This window comes from Crinia signifera, chromosome 1, assembly GCF_055691185.1.
Source record: "Crinia signifera chromosome 1, ASM5569118v1, whole genome shotgun sequence".
NCBI lineage: Eukaryota > Metazoa > Chordata > Amphibia > Anura > Myobatrachidae > Crinia > Crinia signifera.
In genome coordinates, this window is record NC_139217.1 from 305,942,972 (window position 1) to 305,964,704 (window position 21,733).

Below are 21,733 nucleotides of genomic sequence, written 5' to 3' on the forward strand. Positions count from 1 at the left end.
CGCTACACAATGCCTGTGATGGACAGTCACAACTCCAATCATAGTAGCAATGGATGCTGTCAGTACTTCCTGTTTCCTCTGAGTGCTGTCTGGGTGTCAGGAAGCTGCCAGCAAACAGTGAGTGTATGAAAAGCAGCAGCAACATGTAGCCAAGTGGCTCCGGCTTCCAGGAAACTTGCCCTCCTTCCCGGGTGGTCAGGAGAACCACACAGGTTTTGTGAGTCAACCAGTCATGTTGAGAGGGTAGGTAAGTCTGGCCTAGCTGTCATTGGGGGTTATTTTGGTTCACTCTTTCTGACAAATTCCTTCTTATATGGACAAAACCATGTGCACTGCAGGTGGGGCAGATGTAACTTGTGCAGAGATAATTAGTTTTGGGTGGGGTTTTACTTCAAAGTGAGATCTATATTGCAGTGTAAAAATAAAGCAGTCCATATTTTCCCTGCACAGAAACAAAATAGCTCACCCAAATCTAATTATCTCTGCACAATTTACATTTGCCCCCTGCAGTGCACTTGGTTTTGTCCATCTAAGAAGGAATGTGTCAGAAAGAGTGAACCAAAATAACCCCCATTGTTAGGTTCATTTATATGTTGGTGTACAGATGTTTTTCTGATTATCCACATGCAAGGGCGTAACTACCATAGGTGCAAGGGGTGCAGCTGCTATGGGGCCCAAAACTGAGGGGGCCCATCTTTACTGTCTAATATTTTTTACATACAGTACATTTATCACCATCAGTTGGTGAATGGGGGGCCCTTACAAACTTTTGCTATGGGCCCTACTGATATCTAGTTACGCCCCTGTCCACATGTTTATGATTGGTAACTACTATAAATGGTTTTACCTATAAGTTTAAGCATAAATAATTTGATTTGGGCCTGGACGAAAATACTGAGGCACCCCTGAAAGAGGCTTATGCACACCGTTTGGGAACCACTGATTAAAGTCATAAAGTAGGCCAAACCAAAACGTACATTGTTCCTTCTGACAACATTGCAACTTTTTGTTTTTTTTTAGGAAATGGAGCAACAAAGTACTTATTCTGTAGTTCAGCAAATGCTGCAGGCCTCCCAGCAAACTCTGCTGAGCCCTACTGTAAGTAAAACTGAATGGCTTAATAGATGAACATTACTTTAAGAAATGTAGGATAAAGAAATGATTCAATTAAGTAAATTCCTTTGTTCCAGGTATGAGGTGAGGGGCAAGATTTGCTACAGTTTCTCTACATATTTTATAATTGGCTGAAACCTGTACTGATTTCTTCTATTTCATTATTCATAAACAATTTGAGTTGGTCCTGGATCACCAATCTAATGCACCCCTGCAAGTGTCTCAAGGCATCTCAGGGTTCTTAGGTGCACAGTGGGAACCACTGGTTTAGTCAAAACAATAATTTTTCCATATGTGTGTGCAGTATATTTACTAAAGGTTCTACGAATGACCGTGGCTGTGGCCAATATAGTTAACCATATCGGCCTGTAAACTCTGAATGGTATCACTGAGGATTCGCTTAACTGTAACTCCCAGCGCTAGCATGGAGGTGGGCTGCCCAGCACTGAGCAAAGCTGCCCCGCATGCCGTTTCCGCCCAGTGATGTGCCTGCATAATGTTGTAGGTGTATCGCTATTGCGCTATTGTACAAGCGCTTTACTATACAGCAAAGCATTTGCACATTACCAGCTGCCACCCTCTGGGGCAGGGCCTGATGTATAGGGCCAAATATTCTCTCTGTAGTGCTGCGGCATATGTGTGCTCTATATGAATAACTGAAAATAATAATAATTTGCATATTTAGGAAGCAGGAGAATTACAAGCGGGATCAAGTTTTCCACCACATCCAAAGTATGATCCATTAGAGGATGTCACTGCTTTGGAAAAAGCAATGAATGCAAAAGGTAAGAGTATACTGTAGGACACATTTTACAGTAGTAGTTGTACAAATCTTTGTACTTATGTATTATCTGGGCTGCCGATTTTTTGATTGTGTGCCTTAACTTAAGGCATACAATCAGATGCGATGCGATATCGCATCGCATCGCATACGACCATATTGCATGCGATGCGATGACCCGATTTTTCCATAGGATTCAATGTTAAAATGGACTGAGTCCATTTTAACATAAAATTCAATGGGAAAAAGGGGTCCTTTTCATACCCCAACTATCCAAGTGGGCATGGAGTTGGATATAAACCTGCGGCGAGCGTAGCGAGCCACCGAGCCCGAAGCGTGGCGAGGGGACGGTATTCTGTGTCCGCTTTCCACGCTTCGGGCTCGGTGGCTCGCTACGCTCGCCACAGGTTTATATCCAACTCCATGCCCACTTGGATAGTAGGGGTGAGAAAAGGACCCCTTTTCCCATTGAATTCCATGTTAAAATGGACTCATTCCATTTTAACATTGAATCCTATGGAAAAATCGGGTCCATCGCATCGCATCGCATGCGATATGGTCGGATGCGATGCGATGGACCCGATTTCAAAATTGGCAGCCCAGTTAGTACATAAGTACCCAAATCTTAATTTGCATTAATATAATTTCTGATATTCTATTTTACTTTATCTACACTATTATTGTACCCTATCGATGCAGCCCAACATATCCATTATGTAAAACATCATCTTAGATTGACTGTATACTCAATATGTTTGTTTAAACAGTTATATGGATTTTGGAAAAGTATTAAAGTATATAAAAAGGACAGGTGGAGATGCTTCTTATAGCAGCCAATCATATTCTACCTATCCTTTTATAGAATGTACTTGTAAAATGATAGCTAGATACTAATTGGATTGTCTCCAGAACTGAAAGTGTGGCGACTACAAATGACATCATCACATGCTGTCTGTTGTCATACCAACCAGGCAAACTAAAATCTCAATACAAAAGCAAGGTGTCATCATACAGGCAGTAATATACACACAACAGACGCAAATCCCGCACCTGTAAATAAATGACAAATATTAGTGATTTGTCCTCTCTAAGATTAGCTCAAAATGGGTTGGGGAGTGCCCGCGGAAATATAAAGGGCTTTTAATCAGGTGCTACCCACTAGTTGATATGAACATCACAATATACAGTAGGAGCAAGTTTCATCTTTGCTCCTTTGGCCATAGCTAGCCATTGCTAGCCATGGCTATTCTATTGTTCTCAGCTGCAATACGTATTGTATTGCAGCTGAGAACAATAGAATAGCCATGGCTAGCCATGGACAAAGGAGCAAAGATGAAACTTGCTCCTACTGTAACAAAAGAAGAATTTAAGTACGGTAGTTTACCAGGGTGCACTGGGACACATTTATTAAAAGTGTATCCTGTTATTAATACGCATTAAAATCCTCCTGGCTCTAAAAAAAAAAAGTGAAAATTCTCTGAAAATCTCTCACTTTCAGATTTTTACACCCTTTTTTATTTTGCCCAAAAATAATTATAATAGGCCATAAGAAAGATCAGAAGCACCAGCACAGCATGTAAAACAGTCACATTAACACAAAACCATGTAGTCCTAGACTAGCAATCAAGCCTTAAAATCCACCTAGACTCACATTTACTGTAAGTAATTTAATTGATCCACTGACAGGGTGGAATATGGTCAATAATTATGTAGTGAAGAGCAGCTAAGCTGGGCCCAACTACCGAAAAAAATGCAGCGACACAAGTATTTCACTAAGGGGCAAATACAGACCTGATCGCCAGGCCAAGGAATCTGCTCATGCATACGGCCCATAGTACGTATCCACTAGGCCTTCCTGGGATGAAATCCTGCTACTTTTTCTATTTGCAAGCCGTTCGCAATGTAATTGAGAGGAAATAGGCGTCTAGGGGTGGATACTGGATGCTTAGTGTAAGTGCTAAGAGAAACGCAGACATGCCTAGGAAAATGCTGGGATTGTGTGATCAGCTCCCGGCCGGCTATGCCTTTTGTCATCATACCACCAAGTAAGTCTTTGGCTACTCTGAGCCTGTGATGACTTGTGCCCATGGTAACAATCAGTCGATGGCAAGGCTGTTATGATGGGTTTTGGACATATTCACATGGCTGCGAATAGATTTGTAGCTGTACACATAAATTCACACAGTGATCACATTCACGGGCGGGATTTCACTGTAGTTGGCGGCAGCTTAAATAAACACTGGGTACCTTGAATTTATGGCTGTGCGTTTAGGTCTGAATACACCTCTATGACCTATATTACTCGACACAAGGCATCCTGTTAGTCTTTCCAGCAAGGGCATATAACCAAATTAATATACTGAGGGCCAGATGTATCAAGCTTCAAAACGTAATAAAATGGAAAATGATAAACAGCCAGCCAATCAGCTACCAACTGCCATGTTACAGACTGGGTTTGAAAATGACAGGTAGGAGCTGATTGGCTGGATGGTTACCACTCTCCACTTTTTGAATTTTGATACACCTGGCCCTAAGTGTTAAAGGAAACTCTATGATGAATAAAAATATTTTCACAGGATGACAAAATGTATTTGCATAGATGCAGTATATTGCATAGCCCATGACAGCTGGGAACTAAACAATTATAAAAAATTATTAAAACCAAGTTGAGAACAGACAGACAAAGGTAAGAGGGCACTGCTCACAAGCTGCAGGAACTACTGTAGGTATTGATACAACGTTTCAAAGCCACATAGGGCTTTTTCACCAGGATAACAAACAATTCAATTTTTGTTATCCTGATGGAAAAGACCTATGTGGCTTTGAAATGTTGATATGTTACATTAAAAGGAATATTTGCACTTTTGAAAAAAAAATATATATATATATTTCTAGGTACAGACCAATCAATGTCTGAATAGAGAGAACTCACCAAGCTTCTGAATAGATAGCAAAAGTTTTAATACTGTACATTACCAAAACAATAAGTCAGTCAATGTTTCAGACTGATATCAGTCTTTTTTCAAGACAGATCACAGAGACAGTATGGCAGCGGAGCAGAGGGCACTGTGGTGAGATATATATATATATATATATATATATATATATATTATCCAATATTATCTCACCTTACTTACTACCAATATAGTCCTTTGTATTTTGTATGTGCTATAGTGCTATGATACAAACATCAAAGTATATTTGCGTCATTGTTTTTTTAAGAGAGAAAAGTAAAATAGAATATAGGACTGAGAGATTACATTGTTCTTGATGAGATGATACTGTAGATGTATGTAAAAAAAAATATTTTGTCATCACTTATACAAAATCATTCACTATGTACAGTATTTTTTTTTTATGTGTATTCTTTTTCTATTTTTATATGTGCATTTTAAGAAGTTGATAATGGGACTATTATTGATATTCTAACTAAAAGAACCAATGATCAACGTCAAGAGATTAAAAACTTCTACAAAAAACAAACAGGAAAGGTAACAATTTAAATATAAGTGTGGACTGCTAACTGGGTGTTTGGTTTTCTTCGTTTTGATTTGTAACTTTTTCATATTTTTCATTTTTTATATCAGGCTGAACAGAATAAGAAATATACCATGTAAATAAAATGATACTTGGGTGAGATTTAATAAAATGAGAGATTCAGAAAGTGAGAGATTTAGTAAGAAATCTCCAGTTTTTTTAAAGCCGCAATCATTTACATTTCAAAATCAAACTGGTTTTGCAGTGTAAATGATTGCAGCTTTAAAAACACTGGAGATTTCTTACCAAATCTCTCACTTTCTGAAGCTCTCATTTTATTAACTCTCACCCATGCATGTCATTATTATTAAATTAGAAATATATCAAGTCTTAATGAATAGTCAAAAGTCATTGGAATAGCTTTTGTGTATTTTATTCTTTAAATTTGTAAAAAGAAAGAAAGTACCAGAAAAAATATTCAGTATTATTAAAGTATTATGTTTCCTCTTTATGTCTACTGTGAAATTAACAATATCTCAACATGTATACAGCACATCACCTTCCTCTTTATCATATTCTATTTTATAACATCCATATTTCATCAATATTATTTAATGGGACGAAGTAAAACCAGAAACGAACCGGATCCCGGAAAACCAAACCGGACATGTTCCATTCATCCAACTCTGCATTCCGGAGCATGTACTGTCCAGTCCGGGGGGTGCCTGTCTGGGGGGTGTCCCGTCTGGAAGGGGGTGCCTGTGACAGCTTTCACCAGGGACAGCCCCCCAGTATGATCCGGACAGTTCCGGTGACAGCCTCCCAATACGATCCGGACCGTTCCCCTCTTTACTACATCCCCAGATGATACAGGGAGGCTTTATTCTCTCACTCCTCCTCTACCTAATGACAAGTGTCACTGGCAATCCCCCAGATCGGACACTATGAACTCCGGAATGATAGTGATTGAAGAATGGAGCCTGTCTGGTCTGGCATTCTGGGGTCCTGTCTGGTTCCGGGTTCTACCCATACCCTTGTTTAATGGATATTTGTAAGTTGCAAATAGTAAGAACCAGATGGATCACATTTACTTGAATACAGTATCAGACATAAGTTCTGCTGGTGTATTGCGTCTCTCTGGCCTGGAGCCACAATGTACTGTATTGTCATTACCTTCTAACATAAAAAGTGCTTCTCTTTTCATCATACTGTACTGATAGGGATATGTTCAGGAATCTTAAATCCTTGATAGAGATACCATTAGGCAGAGTCATCACCGGCTGTGGTGACACCCTCCATGCGCACTCTGCATAGGGTTTGCAGGGGATGCCATAGGAGAAAGGGCACCATCGTGTAGTTTGCCTCCAGGCATCTGGTATGAACTTACCCCTCTGGTGTGTTGTTACTCAATTGCTATCTATCTATCTATCTATCTATCTATCTATCTATCTATCTATCTATCTATCTATCTATCTGAGTGCTATTAAAAAGCATTTAAGCTAAATTTGAAGATACTATATCAGTAACTTTCCTTTTATTCAATAGAGGTGTCAGCTAGACAGATAGTGTGCAACAAGGATGATATAGTGCCAAATGTTGACACTACTTTTTTATTTTGTACTATTCTTCAAATGTTTTAGAATGCCATATGGGTATTTATTTTATATAATAGTATATATATCTCTAATCTTTAATAAAAAACATATCTTTAATCTTTATTAAACCATCATTAATAAAAAAAAAAAGGTTGTTACTATACAGTCATAATACCATTTTGTCTGTAACTATATTGTAGCCTTTGGAAGACTCTTTAAAAAAAGCTCTCTCTGGTAAACTTGAAACTGTTGTGTTGGACATGCTGAAAACCCCTGCACAGTTTGATGCACAAGAGCTAAAAGCAGCAACAAAGGTATTTACTTCACTTATCTCTATTATAATGAATTGTTAGGGTTGGACTGGCCCACAGGGGCACAGGGAAATCCCCTGGTTGGCCCACCTGCCTGAGGACTCATCTCCTTCTCTAGGTTTCAGGTTCTAGATTGTGTACTTGAGTTGTTCCTACTGTATGTTACATTATACTGCATGGGACTATAGTACATTATTGTCATTAATATCCTGGTAAACCATAATGTATGCACTAGCAGTATTTACTATATGTTTTTATAAAAGGGGCCCAGACCATGCACTCTATAATGGTTACCCAATAATATGTGGGGCCAGATACACCTCTAAGCATGGGCCCTACATTTGCACCTTCAAGGTCCAGTCAGACTGTTGTGATGTTTGTGAGGTCTCTTTTTTAAATTCTAAACCAAATGGTCCCAAGCAACCTGCTCTAATGTCATTTAATAGATAATAAGTATTTGTGTTTACCTATCCTGGTCACAGTTTAGTCTTCTCCAGTACATACCACACAACACACATACTACTCTCCAAAGGCAAATGAATCATGCCTGGAAATACAGTAGTTTCTTTGGTAGATATTTGGCAAATACATAAGTCTGTGGTGAAAATTGTGATATTAATAATAATAACATTAATAGTAATACATTATAATAGTACTTTTTAGAAAACAGATTATGGACCCTTATCATACTGTTTTCATTATGGATACTTATTTTAGTCTATAATTGTTTTACATCAAACTAAGTAAATATGTATTTCTCCTACTTGAAGAAAGAAAATGAATTACCGAAGTTTGTTCCTGGGAATCTTATTTTTATTAACAGGGTCTTGGGACTGATGAAGATACACTCATTGAAATTCTTGTGACAAGAAATAATCAAGAAATAAAGAAAATCAAAGCGTTCTACAAAGAAGGTATTTAGTTGATAAGCAATTGGATCAATGTGTGTTGGAATTTCAGGTGACTACATTTAGAATATACATTTGTTTGTTGAGATACAGTAAGATGGATGCTTATTTATTACATCCCTAGGTTTATTGGAGGGACATTGTTTTTAACTACCCTAGAAATAGTGTATGAAATGCTGACCATACAAAGAGCCTGACTCATATTTTTACTGCATGTTCAGAATGGATCTTGCAATGTCATACACAGCCCCCTGTAAGTCACAGCATGAATGACATGCTGTGGCATTGGGGGGGGGGGGGGGGCAGAGGCAGCACACAGCGCCATTCCTCCAAATGGGGGAACATCACACCTGTGTTAGAGGCATGATGACGCATCAGACGCAGCACTCAGTTCTCACTAATGAAAACAGGAGGCATGCTGCATTCCACAACATGGCCCCCACTAGCGCTGTGTCCTGTTGGCCCTGCAGCAGGACCATAGGAGAATGTCACTGATGAGACACGGATGCGTGCAGTGTCAGAGACATCAAGTGTATATACTGAATGATATTTCAATTTGGGTGTTTCAGTCTGCAAAATCGTTAGGAATATCGTCTAAGGTTTATGGACCTTAAATGTTGGGTAACTCAACTGTTGCATCTCCTTTTGTCCTGTAGACTGGCTAAGTACTGTATATTGATCAGTTAGCACATAATTAGCACACATCCTAGATTTCTGTTGTGTACTTGCAATATTTCTTTACCAAGACATAAAATAAATAAATTTCATTATTATTTTACAGAATATAAAACTGATCTTGAAAAGGATATCACTGATGACACATCTGGAGATTTTCAGAAGGCATTGTTGGCCCTTTTGAAGGTACAGCCTATTTGTAGTGCTCACACATACAGTATGGGGGTAATTCTGGTTGGCTCACTAAGCAGTGGTAATTTGCTGAACCACAAGCCTTGTAATGCCACCCGCAGTGTGTACGAATGCACGCACCCTGCTGCCATGCAAATATCCCTGCCACTTTTCGAATGGATGTTTTGCATAATATAGGAGCATGGTATATCAGGGAGTGAGAAAAAGGCGGCGGCAGTATGCCCGGGGGGGAGGAGGGGTTGCTGGCGGCGGCGTTATGCCTGGGGGGCGGCCGGGCGGCTCACATGCTGCTGCTGCTGTTCTTCAGCTGCCGGGCGGAGGGGGAACGGGAGCAGGGAGCCTGGGAGGTGCTGCACACGTATGCGCAGCAGCCCTCCCGCAGCCATTTTTGATTTGGGCAAAGTACTGCGGCTGCTGTCTGCGGCCTGGCGTAATGAGTTTTGGGCCGGCCCACCGGGAAATGGCCCGGTTTCCCGGTGGGCCAATCCGCCCCTGATAGACACTGTGTGCATGTGCACAGTGTCTATTCCTGCAGCAGAGAGGCTGGGGGCTGGCCAGCAGCTTACAGAGCCGCTGGTCAGGCCCTCAGAGCGGCAAAAACGTCCCTTGTCGGTAAGCCAACTATATCCGGGCAAGAGCGGCTGTTCCTCGTTCATGGTAACAGAAGTTGGGAGGTATACCATGAATATTTCTTTGCTACTACTTTAATTGACACTTTAATACATTCTATTTCATGGGTCTTCAAAACTGCGGCCCTCCAGATGTTGTGAAATTACAAATCCCAGCATGCCTTGCCACAGTTTTAACACTCCCTTATAGCAAAACTGTGGCAAGGCATGCTGGGATTTGTAGTTTCACTGGAGGGCCGCAGTTTGAAGACCCATGTTCTATTTGTTTTGAAGACATAATTGATCTAAAGTCGTTGTATTCTGTTGAATAACAGCAGCTGTTTTTATTTTAAAAAAAGACAAAAAACTACATCAAACTAAATACATCAAACTTGCTTTCAGGGTGAACGTAGTGAAGATTGTTATGTTAATGAAGACCTTGCTGACAAAGATGCCAAGGTTTGAATGCATTTTAAGTTTACTCCCTTTAAAATATTTTGTTTGCATTTATGATGTAATGTACTATTATCTATTTATATGATATGTTATTTAATTCCAGGCACTGTATGAAGCTGGAGAAAAGAACAAAAAGGCAGATGTGTCCGTGTTCATTGATATTTTTGCCCATAGAAGCTTTCCACATTTAAACAAAGGTAATCTCTTAACTATGGGACCGATTCAGATCTGATCTCCGGCTGCATATTCTTAAATTTTATGTCTTTTAATCCAAGTTTTATCTTCTCATAAACTCTGCAGTGTTTGAAAAGTATGCCACTTACAGCAAACATGATCTAAACAAGGCCCTGGACCTGAAGCTAAAGGGGGATATTGAGAACTGCCTTGTATCTATTGGTATGTATAACCTGTTAAAATTAATATAAATATATCTAGAAACTTTTATTTAAAATATTTTTCTCTTTTTATCTTAAATATTTCATCCCCATATTTTAACACAACAAAAATAGTTTGCTACCTCCTTTCAGTCCATTAGGCCTATATCCTTTTTTAGTGTAGGTGCATAGGGTAGGATATTTTCGCTGTTTAGTGTAGTTAGTGGGGTAGGGGTTATTTGGTTACGGGATCCAGGTATGCCTAAATTGGGGATAGGTTACACAAGGTGGGGGGATTCGGGGCAGGTTTATTTTTAGTATCTTTCTTTTTCTTTTTTTATGTTTTTGGTAGCTGGCTTATATTCTCTGCTATGAACTTACTTGATAACTGTGGTTTATTACAGAAAATAGTGTTATTTACTGAATGGGAAGGTACTATTAATTTTAGTCTACAATTACTATTCCACTATGCATTCTATACTGCCTTTGTATGGACGTACCCGGATGGTGCCTTCAGGTATTGAGACATTACAATTGCTGTACGGAGATTCTGTACTCTATGTCCGTATGATACATAAATCCTGCTCTTCTATGTAAGACAATATGTTTATGCAATACCTTCTTCTGACAGTTATGCAGATCTATATGTATGCTTCAGCTACCTATATGTTACATATAGTTACATAGTAGGTAAGGCTAAAAAAAGACTTGCGTCCATCTAGTTTAACCTGGTATAGATGTTCAACCTGGTATAGATGTTCAACCAGGTTGAACATCTATACCAGGTTGTATGTATGGGTTGTTCATCGTTTTATGTTTTATGCAAAAAAACTCAATAAAAATTACAGAATTTAAAAAATAATATACAACAGAAATTATTACATATTATAATATACATATATTGTATTATATACAGTGTTGCATGAAACATTAGTGCCATGACAACATACAGTATTTAAAACATACTTAGAAATCTGAATTTATTTAAATCATATGACTACTAATCACTTAGCCCCCAAATTGTATTTTTTATTTGTTAAGCTATGTAAATAAAAGCTCTATAAACTGGTTTCGTTATAATGTAAATATGCAGATTTGAAAATGTAAATTGAATTAAACTTTAATATATAATCAAGTATAAATATTTACATATTTACCATTTACGTATTTTGTTAACACAAAACAAAATTAACTATTTTTGAGACATTTTTGGAATAAATATATTTATACAGTACAGCAAATTAGACTTTGCAGTGAGTGCTACTGAAGATAACCCTTTACTATTACCTGTGAAAGTAGAGGTTGGAAGAGCTTTGGTTTTTTGGGTGGGGGAAGTTTAGGGTACCGGAAGAATGTGGCTGGATAGAGAGGAAGAGACTGGTGCGGAACTGAGGAGGCAGAGGGGCCAGTTCTGTGCTTATGAAATTGATTGCTTCTGGAAGATTATTTTCCAGCAGTTGCCGGTGGGCACTTCTTACACTGTCGCATCAAATACAACTGTATCAGGGAAAGCCTAGCTTGACAGATGCAACAATGCCTTTCAAATAATTAAAAGTTGTGTAATGGCAAAATTAAACCAGTATATATCCAATATTTGCATTCTTGCATGGCAACAAAGTTCCTCCAGTAGTTTCAATCTCTGAATTAGTCCCATTATGGGCCTGAGTAGAACACAATGCCAAAGTTCACTTTAATTGACCAATTTTTGTGACTACTCCATGGTTTGTAGTTATAAAGTTAAAGGATGGATTGAGCCACTTTGACCCTGGAAAGTGTTGGGCAATCCTGGGTGGTTACTGGGAGGGAGTTATTCTGATACACAAAGATCTTATGTTTTGTTATTGGAAGGTCACAGGTGTGTTTGCAGGAGTGGTTAGATGCTTATTCCCAGATGCTTATTCACATACAGTGGAGGATATACTCTTGTACCTTCCCCCGAACATGGATTTTGTACAAGTCCCGATGGTACTTTCAATAGTTACGTATGCAGTCAACAACAGGGCTAAATGAAAGGAAGCTCATACATTAAAGTACAATTTCCTTAGACCAATATTATAAAATATTCTCTGTAAATGCTACATTAATGCAGTATATAAGTTCACAAAAAAGAAGAATATTTATTAAACAGGTGGACTTTTTCAGGTATTATATTCCCTTTATCAAAGGCTCCAGTTTTACAATGTAAACAAAACATGTGGTATATTGTCAGCATATAGAATTACAGAGGGAGCAAAGATCGCAGTTGTTTGCAATTCTGACCCTTTGATATATTTATTTTTTAGTGAAAGTTGCTGTCAGTAGGCCAGGATATTTTGCAGAAAAATTGCATAATGCAATGAAGGTAGGATAACATTTTCCACATCTAACAACTGTGATTTTGATTGATTTTTACTTGACTGTTATTATTGTTGAATGGTGCTTTTTAAAATATAAATAATTTAATATTTACATACTATATTAATATATACAGTGTTAATCACTAGTTGAATCTTTAATTAGCCAATAGTAAATGATAACTTTTAATGTTTAATATAAATAAATAAATAGCTATGTCCATGTCAACTTATTAGCTTTGCAGTGACATTTATCAAGTGCATTCTATAAAATTATATGTAGCAGCTGATTGGTTGCCATGTGCATCTTCTCCATTGGCTCACTTCTCTGATCTTTTCACTGTTTCCTGAAGAAAAAAAACACAAAAAAACTATCGTTCTCCACTTTATCTCTCCAAGGCTTAGAACATCTTGCCCAGAGAGCACAGTGGAGGTTATCTACTCAGTGTGCTGTTGTTATAGTCTGAGCGCATTGGTATTACCTCCCTAATAACACCAATGAGCACATTGAGATATATGAGATTCTCTATAGTGATGGTGATGTTACAATGATTGCAGTGTGGGTTTTCTCCCCAGTGACACTGAAGAAACAGACTCAGCCCAGGATTGAAAATTCGCAATACACTTCATAAACAGGGACATTGTCTGCCAAAGGCGTGCATTAAACATTTACACCATAATGTCCATTACACGTTAAGTTACACACCATTATGTCCATTATGTATTATGCCAAACACCATAATGCCTACTAAAAATTATGCTACATAAGTGCTGCTTACCTACATGCTCATTGCCAAGGGTTCCATGCTCATTGTCAGAGGTTCCATGCTCGTTGTCATGTGGGATTACATGCTCATTGCCAAGGGGGAATACATGCTCGCGGTAAATGGGGGACAGCCGCCGCCAGGCAGAAGTGATAGCCACTGACAGTGGCAGAGCCTAGCTGTATTCAGGTCCCGGCTATTTGAAATAATACCCCTTTCACACCAGAAAATGCATTCCCAGGTTGACCCCATTTACACCAGCCTAGTCCCTGCATTTTCTGGTGTGAGGGGGAGAGAAAACCACCCCTCCCCCCTTTAACCAGTTATCTCATTTAACCGGTTATATCTTCTGAAACAACTGACCCATTTACATGAGAAAAGTATCATATTGAAGAACGTTTGAGTGGGCTTTGAATGATTTTGGTCCAGTGAAACTGGAACATTTGGTTCCAGAGTAATCTGCCCTCAAAAACATGAACAGCCATGAAATTACATTCCAAAAAAAAAAAAAAAATCGATTTATCCGCAATATCTCTGGAAGCGATTGACCGATATGGACCAGCCTGGTATCATATTTAATGCCCAGCGATTTGGAATTGAATGAGATGCCAGGGGAGGAACTGGCAGCCATCGGAACCAGGTAGGGGGGGGTCAGAAATAACGGGTCCCATATTATCCTATGGGGAAAAACGTTACAGCTTTGCCAGGCGATATCTCCGGTTCCCAGGGGGCTAGAGACACGGGGCTGGGCTCGTTGGAAAGCCCTGGTCCTCAGCTACCAAAAAAATTACAGAGGGCACGTGCCCGGGTGCCCCCCTGAATCCGCCAATGCATACCATACTATCATGCATGAAATGTCATGAGTGCTCAGTGAGTGTGCCAGCACTGGTCACATTTGATACCTGTTACAAAGCTCCACTGATGTCACAGACAAAATACAGTGGGAGTTAGCTCTCTACTGACTCTTATCTTATGTGATAGTGATGTTACAGTGAGTACAGTGGAAGTTATCTCCCTAATGATGCTGTTGTAACAAACTGAGCACAATGGGGTTAACTCCGAAGTGATTCTGATGTCACAGTTGACCACAGTAGGAGTTATCTTCAGTGAGTACGCTGATGTCACACACTCATATTATATCAAAGTCAAAAAGTTGAATCACTATTTTCAACCAATATAATATTTTCTGTAAAGACAAAAATGTTTGTTTGTTTTAGTAACCACTATTTTGTGTTATTTGTTCATAGGGCTTGGGCACCCGTGATAAAGTCCTAACCAGGATAATTGTGTCACGTGCTGAAATCGACATGATATCTATTAAAACTCAGTATTACAAACTTTATAACAAACACTTACGTGATGAAATCATGGTATGATATTTTCATTATTACAATTTTAAGTAGCTCAAATTCAATAACATGAGTTGAATAAAGCACATTTTTCACTAATGTTTAACTATATGCATTCAAGATTATTGCAAGCAATATTCACTAGTCTAGGCACCATACAAAATATGGACTTAAGTCTATCAATAATTAAGAGTTCTAAAATCATAATGTGGTCTCTTTCTGAGTATACAGTATTTTTTTACTGTAATTCGAATTAATTAGTTTGAAAATTTTATTTTGGTCTCTTTTTAACAGAAGATGATATAAAAATAGGTTGAAGAGAATGCATAAGGAAACTGATATATATTTTTATTGGTTGCTTTTGATGTTAGTAATATATATATATATATATATGGATCTATGTAAATTACTAATTTTATAAAATAGCAATACAATGATAACTTAGATCATAAGCCTACAACAAATGACTGATTTTACTGGAAACAATAATGTGAAAAAATCTTACAAGTACTATATAAAAACAAAAGGTAAAACAAAATGTAATCAATTCTAAATTGATGAAATTTGACCTTAATTGATGTTGTGGGCGGCACATTTACCAAAATGTATCAATTAATATTAAAAAGCGTCTGTTTAGCATCTGAAACACTTTTATTGAATGAGAATGATTTTCATTGATTTAAAAGTAATAAATATCTATGAAAACGTATCTTTTGTAAATGAACCCCTTATCCACCTATAACCTTTAATCATTTCTATTTGTAATAAATGAATTTCGCCTAATCAACAAAATATTATTTTAGAGAAGTTAATGAAATAATAGAACAAATAGGTTTATATACAGTATACTAAGGGTCAATTTAAGGTTAGATTAAAATCCAACAAAACAACCCAACAAACCCACAAAATCACCCCCATTTTTTTTCAAAAGGGACAGAAAATCACCCGTTAGTAAATATACCCCATAGCCTAAATTGCATTTAGGGTAGTGTTACCATGCTCTTCCATGACATTAGAACTATTTTTTTTTAAATACACCCCCTTCACCGACATTGCAAAAATACAATTATTTGTGTGTGCTCCAAAAGGGGTCATGGCCTCACTGCAAATGGGTGTAGCCTTGCTCTAATGGGTATGGCCATGCAGGAAAAGACTACCACAGTAATGCCCTTGTGCAATATTATCATAGAATGCCCCAAACAGTAATGCCTCTTGCACCAAATTATGGCCCACACAGTAATGTCACTTGCACATTATTTTGCCCCACACAGTAATGCCCTTTCTACCAAATCATTTATTTTATTTATTTATTTTCAGTCTCTTATATAGCACAGAAGATTCCATTGCGCTTTACAATAGTAGACAGTGATAAAACAAACTGGGTAACAACAGACAGACTTGGAGTTAGGAGAGCCCTGCTGAAAGCTTACAATCTATAGGCAAGCTTACAATCTATAGACTTACATCAATTACTTACATGAATGCCCCTATCCAATTATGCCCCACAAATAATGCAGCATGCTGTCCCTTACCATTGCCACTACCTGCTCACTGTCTTTGGTTTTTGCAGCATGCTACAGCTCCAACTGCTTCCTTGCCCGCACTGCAGTTCTACAGCCTGCCCATTCCCTCTGGCGCTGTACAGTAAATGCCCATCCCAAAATGGCTGCCACCTCCTGTTACATCCTTCAGAAGTTTCTCTTCTAAGCAGGTGGTCTATTTAAGTGGGTCATTTTCAACAGAATTTCATGCAAAAAGTCAGACCACACGAAATACTGTCAGAAAGAGACATTGGCCACAGCACCCCATGTGTTTGTGCCGCTTGCCCAGCCCCAGGAACGGCCATAGATCTGTGTGGTAGTTTTAAGGTATATGTGGGGGATAAGCCAATTTTGCAGCAAACGAGTTAAAGAACTCAACCAAAACATTTTTATAATTCCATAATGTTTTTTTGGTACTTGTTTCCTAGCACGGCCACACCGATTTACATCGGGGTGGTCGTGTTGGAAAAATCGGGTCGATCGCATCGCATGCGATTTGGTCGCATGCGATGCGATCGACGCGACCGACCGATTTTGGACCCGATTTTTTTTTTTGAATGAAATGTAAATCGGGTCCCTGGGACCCGATTTTACATTGGATTCAATGTAAAATATTCCCAACCCCCCCAAATGTCACGGCGTACACCCCACCCCACGATAGACGCCAACCGACCTTTTCATTCCCCTACTATCCACGTCGGCGTGGAGTTGAGAATAGAATAGTGTGGCGAGCGCAGCGAGCCACCGAGCCCGAAGCGTGGCGAGCGCAGCGAGCCCCGCGAGGGGACGCGGATACCTTCACAGGTAAACGCGTCCCTTCGCGGACTTCACAGGTGTCCGCGTCGCCACGGACACCTGTGAAGCCCACGAGGGGACGCGTATAACTGTGAAGGTATCCGCGTCCCCTCGCGGGGCTCGCTGCGCTCGCCACGCTTCGGGCTCGGTGGCTCGCTGCGCTTGCCACACTATTCTATTCTCAACTCCATGCCGACGTGGATAGTAGGGGAATGAAAAGGTCGGAGGACGCGCACCGCCGCCCCTCGCGGGCTCGCTGCGCTCGCCACGCTTCGGGTTGGCGTCTATCGTGGGGTGACGACGGGGACATCTAAAATGTGAAATGGGTCATATTGGCCCATTTCACATTTTTCACATTTTTTCAGGATTTCAATGTTAAAAAATCTTTTAACATTGAAGCCTATGTAAAAATCGGGGGCATCGCGTCGGGACCTATGTTAATGGTCCCGACCGACGCGATGCCCCCGATATTTTACCTTTCCCGACACGATTTCAATGTTAAAATATTTTTTAACATTGAAGCCTATGGGGAAATCACGGGCATCGCGTCGGTCGCGTCGGGACCATTGTTAACGGTCCCGACCGACGCGATGCCCCCGATATTTTGTCCTAGCCGGCCAAATGGACCTGATTTCAAAGGAAATCGGGTCCATCGTATGGATCGTGTACCTTAACTTAAAGGTACACGATCCATAAGATTTGTGGCCGTGCTAGGAAACAAGTACCGTTTTTTTATATATGAATTGTACAGCATATGCAAAATAAGTGTTGTGTTGAATTAGAATAGTTTTTTCCTATTTTAAAACACATTTATTGTATAATTGACCTTTTGTTTCTTTATTTTAGAATGAAACCAAAGGAGATTATGAAACAGTTCTTATTTCCCTCATCGGTTCTGATTAATCTTGACAAAGAAAGTGGTCACATTGTCTTCCACATGATTCAATAAGAAGAAAGTATTTGAGTGTCAAATTATATACATAATAGTCTGTTGTTACTTATAGCTCATTTTCAAATAAGAAATTGAATTAATTGCATATTCATTCAAAATGTAAGAATAATTCTTTCTAATGCAACATTGCATTCATATATATACAAATCCTCTGTAATAATAACCAATTTATTATTGCATTGTTTTATATATACTGTACACAGGGGATAATGTATGAATAAAAACAAATAAAGGTGATTTGTCTAATTTGGAACATAACTTGGTAACTTAACAAATGCTATCAGTCTAGACCCTGCACGCAGATGTGCAATATTCTTCCCTAAATTATGGGAAGTCTTTAAGTTTTAAGTATTAAGATTTAAGTATTACTGTAATTTCTCATCTGAGTTCTAAGGACCTGTTTCATGCATCAACCAGATTTTATACAGTTGAGGGATTGTCAGCCAGTCTAATTCACACTACATATGTGCCACGATGATTCTGCATCAGGGAGGAGGACCATTTGAGGGAGGTAATGAGAGTGGTGGCAAATATTGTTGGTGCGTCATGAACATTTTTGAGTTATGTCTCAGCCTGATTTGTAGTAATAGTGGCTTTGGGGGAAATTTACTATGGTGGCCGATTACGGACGTACGGACAAACGTCTACTCGATCAGCTGAAAATATTCAGTGTTTCTCGAAGGTGAAGTCATTTGTATTTGGCTGCTGAGTTTGCCGGCAACCAAATACGGATGACCCTAAAGCATAGCATGAATCAGTCAGATCTGTGAAAAGCTTCTCTGTGTAAAAAAAATGTTATAAATAAATTATACCCCTTTCACACCAGCCTAAATTCCCGAGTTGGGTCTGAGAACAACCCGCGACTAATGCTGGTGTGAAAGGATCCAGGGACAAATTCCCAGGTAAAAATGCCGGCATTTCAACCCTGCTAGGTAGCAGGCTTGCTCCCAGGTCCTTCCCGGACTACTGGCTGGTGTGAAAGGTGTAGGGACATGTCCCTCCTTCCCGTGTTGCCTCTGCTAATGCTGATTTGCTAGCAGGGCAACTTCCTGTTGTGGTGGACACTCACAGACACACCCAGAGGCAGCATACAGTGAGCATGGAGACACTGCATGATCTGTGCCACTGTCACTCTGGGCAGCTGCCCTGGCCCCTCCAGAGGCCGGGGCCCAGGACAGCTGTACCCACAGAACCCCCCTGTCGGTGGCCCTAATATGGTTTTTATTCTGCACATGTCAATTTATCTGCACATGTGATTTCATTCAGAATGCTATGCCAGGGGTAATACAACAGTCATATTATTTATATTATTAAATACTTCATATGTGAAAAATTACTTCCTAGTAATAATTCGGCAAAGACTTAAATACATTTTGAATTTCCAAAATTCCAAGTAAATAGGTCTTTCAAACACGTTTTTTACATCTGCAAAGTAATGTATGTCTATTGTATTTCCAACTCTGCTCCATAGACAGGATCTTTAGTTGATTATGCTAAAGGATATTTAAGAGAAAAGGGGGCTCGTGTGCAGTCCCTGTTCAGTCATTCCTTTCTTGATGGTGCATGTGCCGAGCAGACTCTTGTTCTGCGCCAGACACATATGAAGAACTGCGTGAAATCTTTGAAATAATACCATAGTGGTTACAATGTAAATGATGCAGAGGTAAGTTAGGTTTTAGGTGCAGAATTAGTACAGTTGAAGCTTCTGGTGCTGGCCACGTGGTGATGATGAATGAGAAAAATTGATTAATGTCACAACCCTGCTCTCCCTCTCTTTTTCTCTTACTATCTTGCAGTGGTGTAACTATAAATTTAGCTCCCCCCTGCCAAAAAGTTTGTGCCCCCCCCCCCCAGGTTCCTCTCCAGCGTGTTTCCCCAGCGTGTGATGTGATGACGTCACACGCATAACTGAGAAGCTGAAGCAGGAGAGTGGAAGAGAGACTAGCTGACACTGCTGCTTCCCTTGACTCCGACGCATCCCAGGCCGCCCTAGCACGCCCATGCAGCTGCCCATCCTCTACACAGTAGCCAATAGCTGGCTCTGTGTACAGTAAATTGAATCATTGGGGGGATTTGTCATCTCTGCCATGGCCTGTGCTGTGGCTGACTCGCCTCCAGTGCTCTGTTAGTGGGCAGCGGCAGGCAGCAGCATGTCAGTGCATCGAGCGGGTGCTGGCGCCCACACAGACCCCACTGCTGCTTGCTCCCCGAAGCGGCTGCTGGGGCTGCCTTACCGTAGTTACGCCACTGCTGTCTTGCCTCTACCGACCTCCCCCTCTCTCTAGTCCCCTTCTCCCCAGCCCCCTCTCTCCCCACCCTTCTCTCTCCCCAGCCTCCCTCTCTCCATGTCTCCCTATGCTCCTCTTTATCCTCATCCCAGTCTCTCCCACTCCCCATTTCTCCAGTTTCCCTCTCTCACTGTCTCTCCAGCCCCCTCTCTGTTTTCCTCCGTGTCTCTCTAGTCTCCCTCTCTCCCTAGTCTCCTTCTCCCCTGCCCCCTCTCTCCCCACCCTTTTTTCCCAGCCCCCTCTATCCCTTCTCAGCTACCCTCTCTTCCCTCCCTGTCTACCCAGCCCCCTCTCTATCCTCCCCCAAATTTCTCTCTTCCTCACTTTCTCTCCAGCCCCCTCATTTCCTCCCTGTTCACACCACACTTCTCTCTCACACACTTCCTCCTGTCTTTCTTTCTCTCTCTATCCCCTGGTACTGTCTCTCTTCCTGAAAACCCCTCTCTCTCCCTGACACATCCCCTGCCTCTCTGTCTCTCCAACTTTATCTCCCTGACACTCAATTTCTTTTGCTACCCTCTTTCTCTCTCCCTCCCTGACATTCCCTTTCTCACTCCTGCTCACCACTGACTCTCCATCTATCGCTTTTCTTTTTTTCTCTAATACCTTCTTTTTCCATCTGTCTCTCTCTCTCTCCTCTGTCTCTCTTTCTTGCACCTCTATTCTTTTTCTTTCCTGGATGGGTCTGGGCTCACAAAGTTCTAGTTAGTCCCTTATCCTGTGTGTTCTTCGCACCTTGCACCCCTTCTCAGGGCTTAAAATGGTACTGTAGAGGTGGTGGAACTTATTTTCCTCTGCCACCTAATTCACCCCCCTCCCCTGCCACCATAAGTCAGAGCCATTGCACGTGGTAGAGTTTTTGGCACTCCCCTGCAAACTGTAATACTTTTCTGTTAGAATTACTGTACAGGGGCAAGGTCCGATCTCATCATTACAGGTGGTGGAACTCAGTTTAACCCCTGCCCCTTATAGACACTCCAGATACTCCATGGGAGTAGGGTTCCTGTGTGTGTTTTCTCTTGTTATAATGGTCATAATCTTGAATGTGATTGACATTACTGTCAGGCCACATCATCAACTAATGTCACTGCTGTGGGGGAGACAATTTTCAGAAAGGAACAGAAACAGTTTGGACAAACTTAGCTTTTCTTTTCTTCTCTCCATGAGAAGCCCAGAGAAAAACGTTGGGAGGTGGTGTCGGGCTCTGAAATTATCAAGCCC

At 40.3% G+C, this 21,733-nt stretch overlaps 1 protein-coding gene across 1 annotated transcript; it reads left to right on the top strand.

Annotated features, from left to right (window-relative positions):
* The first annotated feature begins 1,023 nt into the window (after positions 1 to 1,023).
* On the top strand, positions 1,024 to 18,175 carry LOC146029023 (annexin A1-like). Its single transcript, XM_083158333.1, has 12 exons — positions 1,024 to 1,098; positions 1,799 to 1,898; positions 5,291 to 5,385; positions 7,167 to 7,280; positions 8,101 to 8,191; positions 8,967 to 9,046; positions 10,063 to 10,119; positions 10,220 to 10,313; positions 10,417 to 10,512; positions 12,773 to 12,831; positions 14,835 to 14,957; positions 18,119 to 18,175. Exons 1-12 carry the CDS (start codon positions 1,024 to 1,026, stop codon positions 18,173 to 18,175), a joined length of 1,041 nt encoding a protein of 346 aa, XP_083014459.1.
* The last annotated feature ends 3,558 nt before the right edge of the window (positions 18,176 to 21,733 follow it).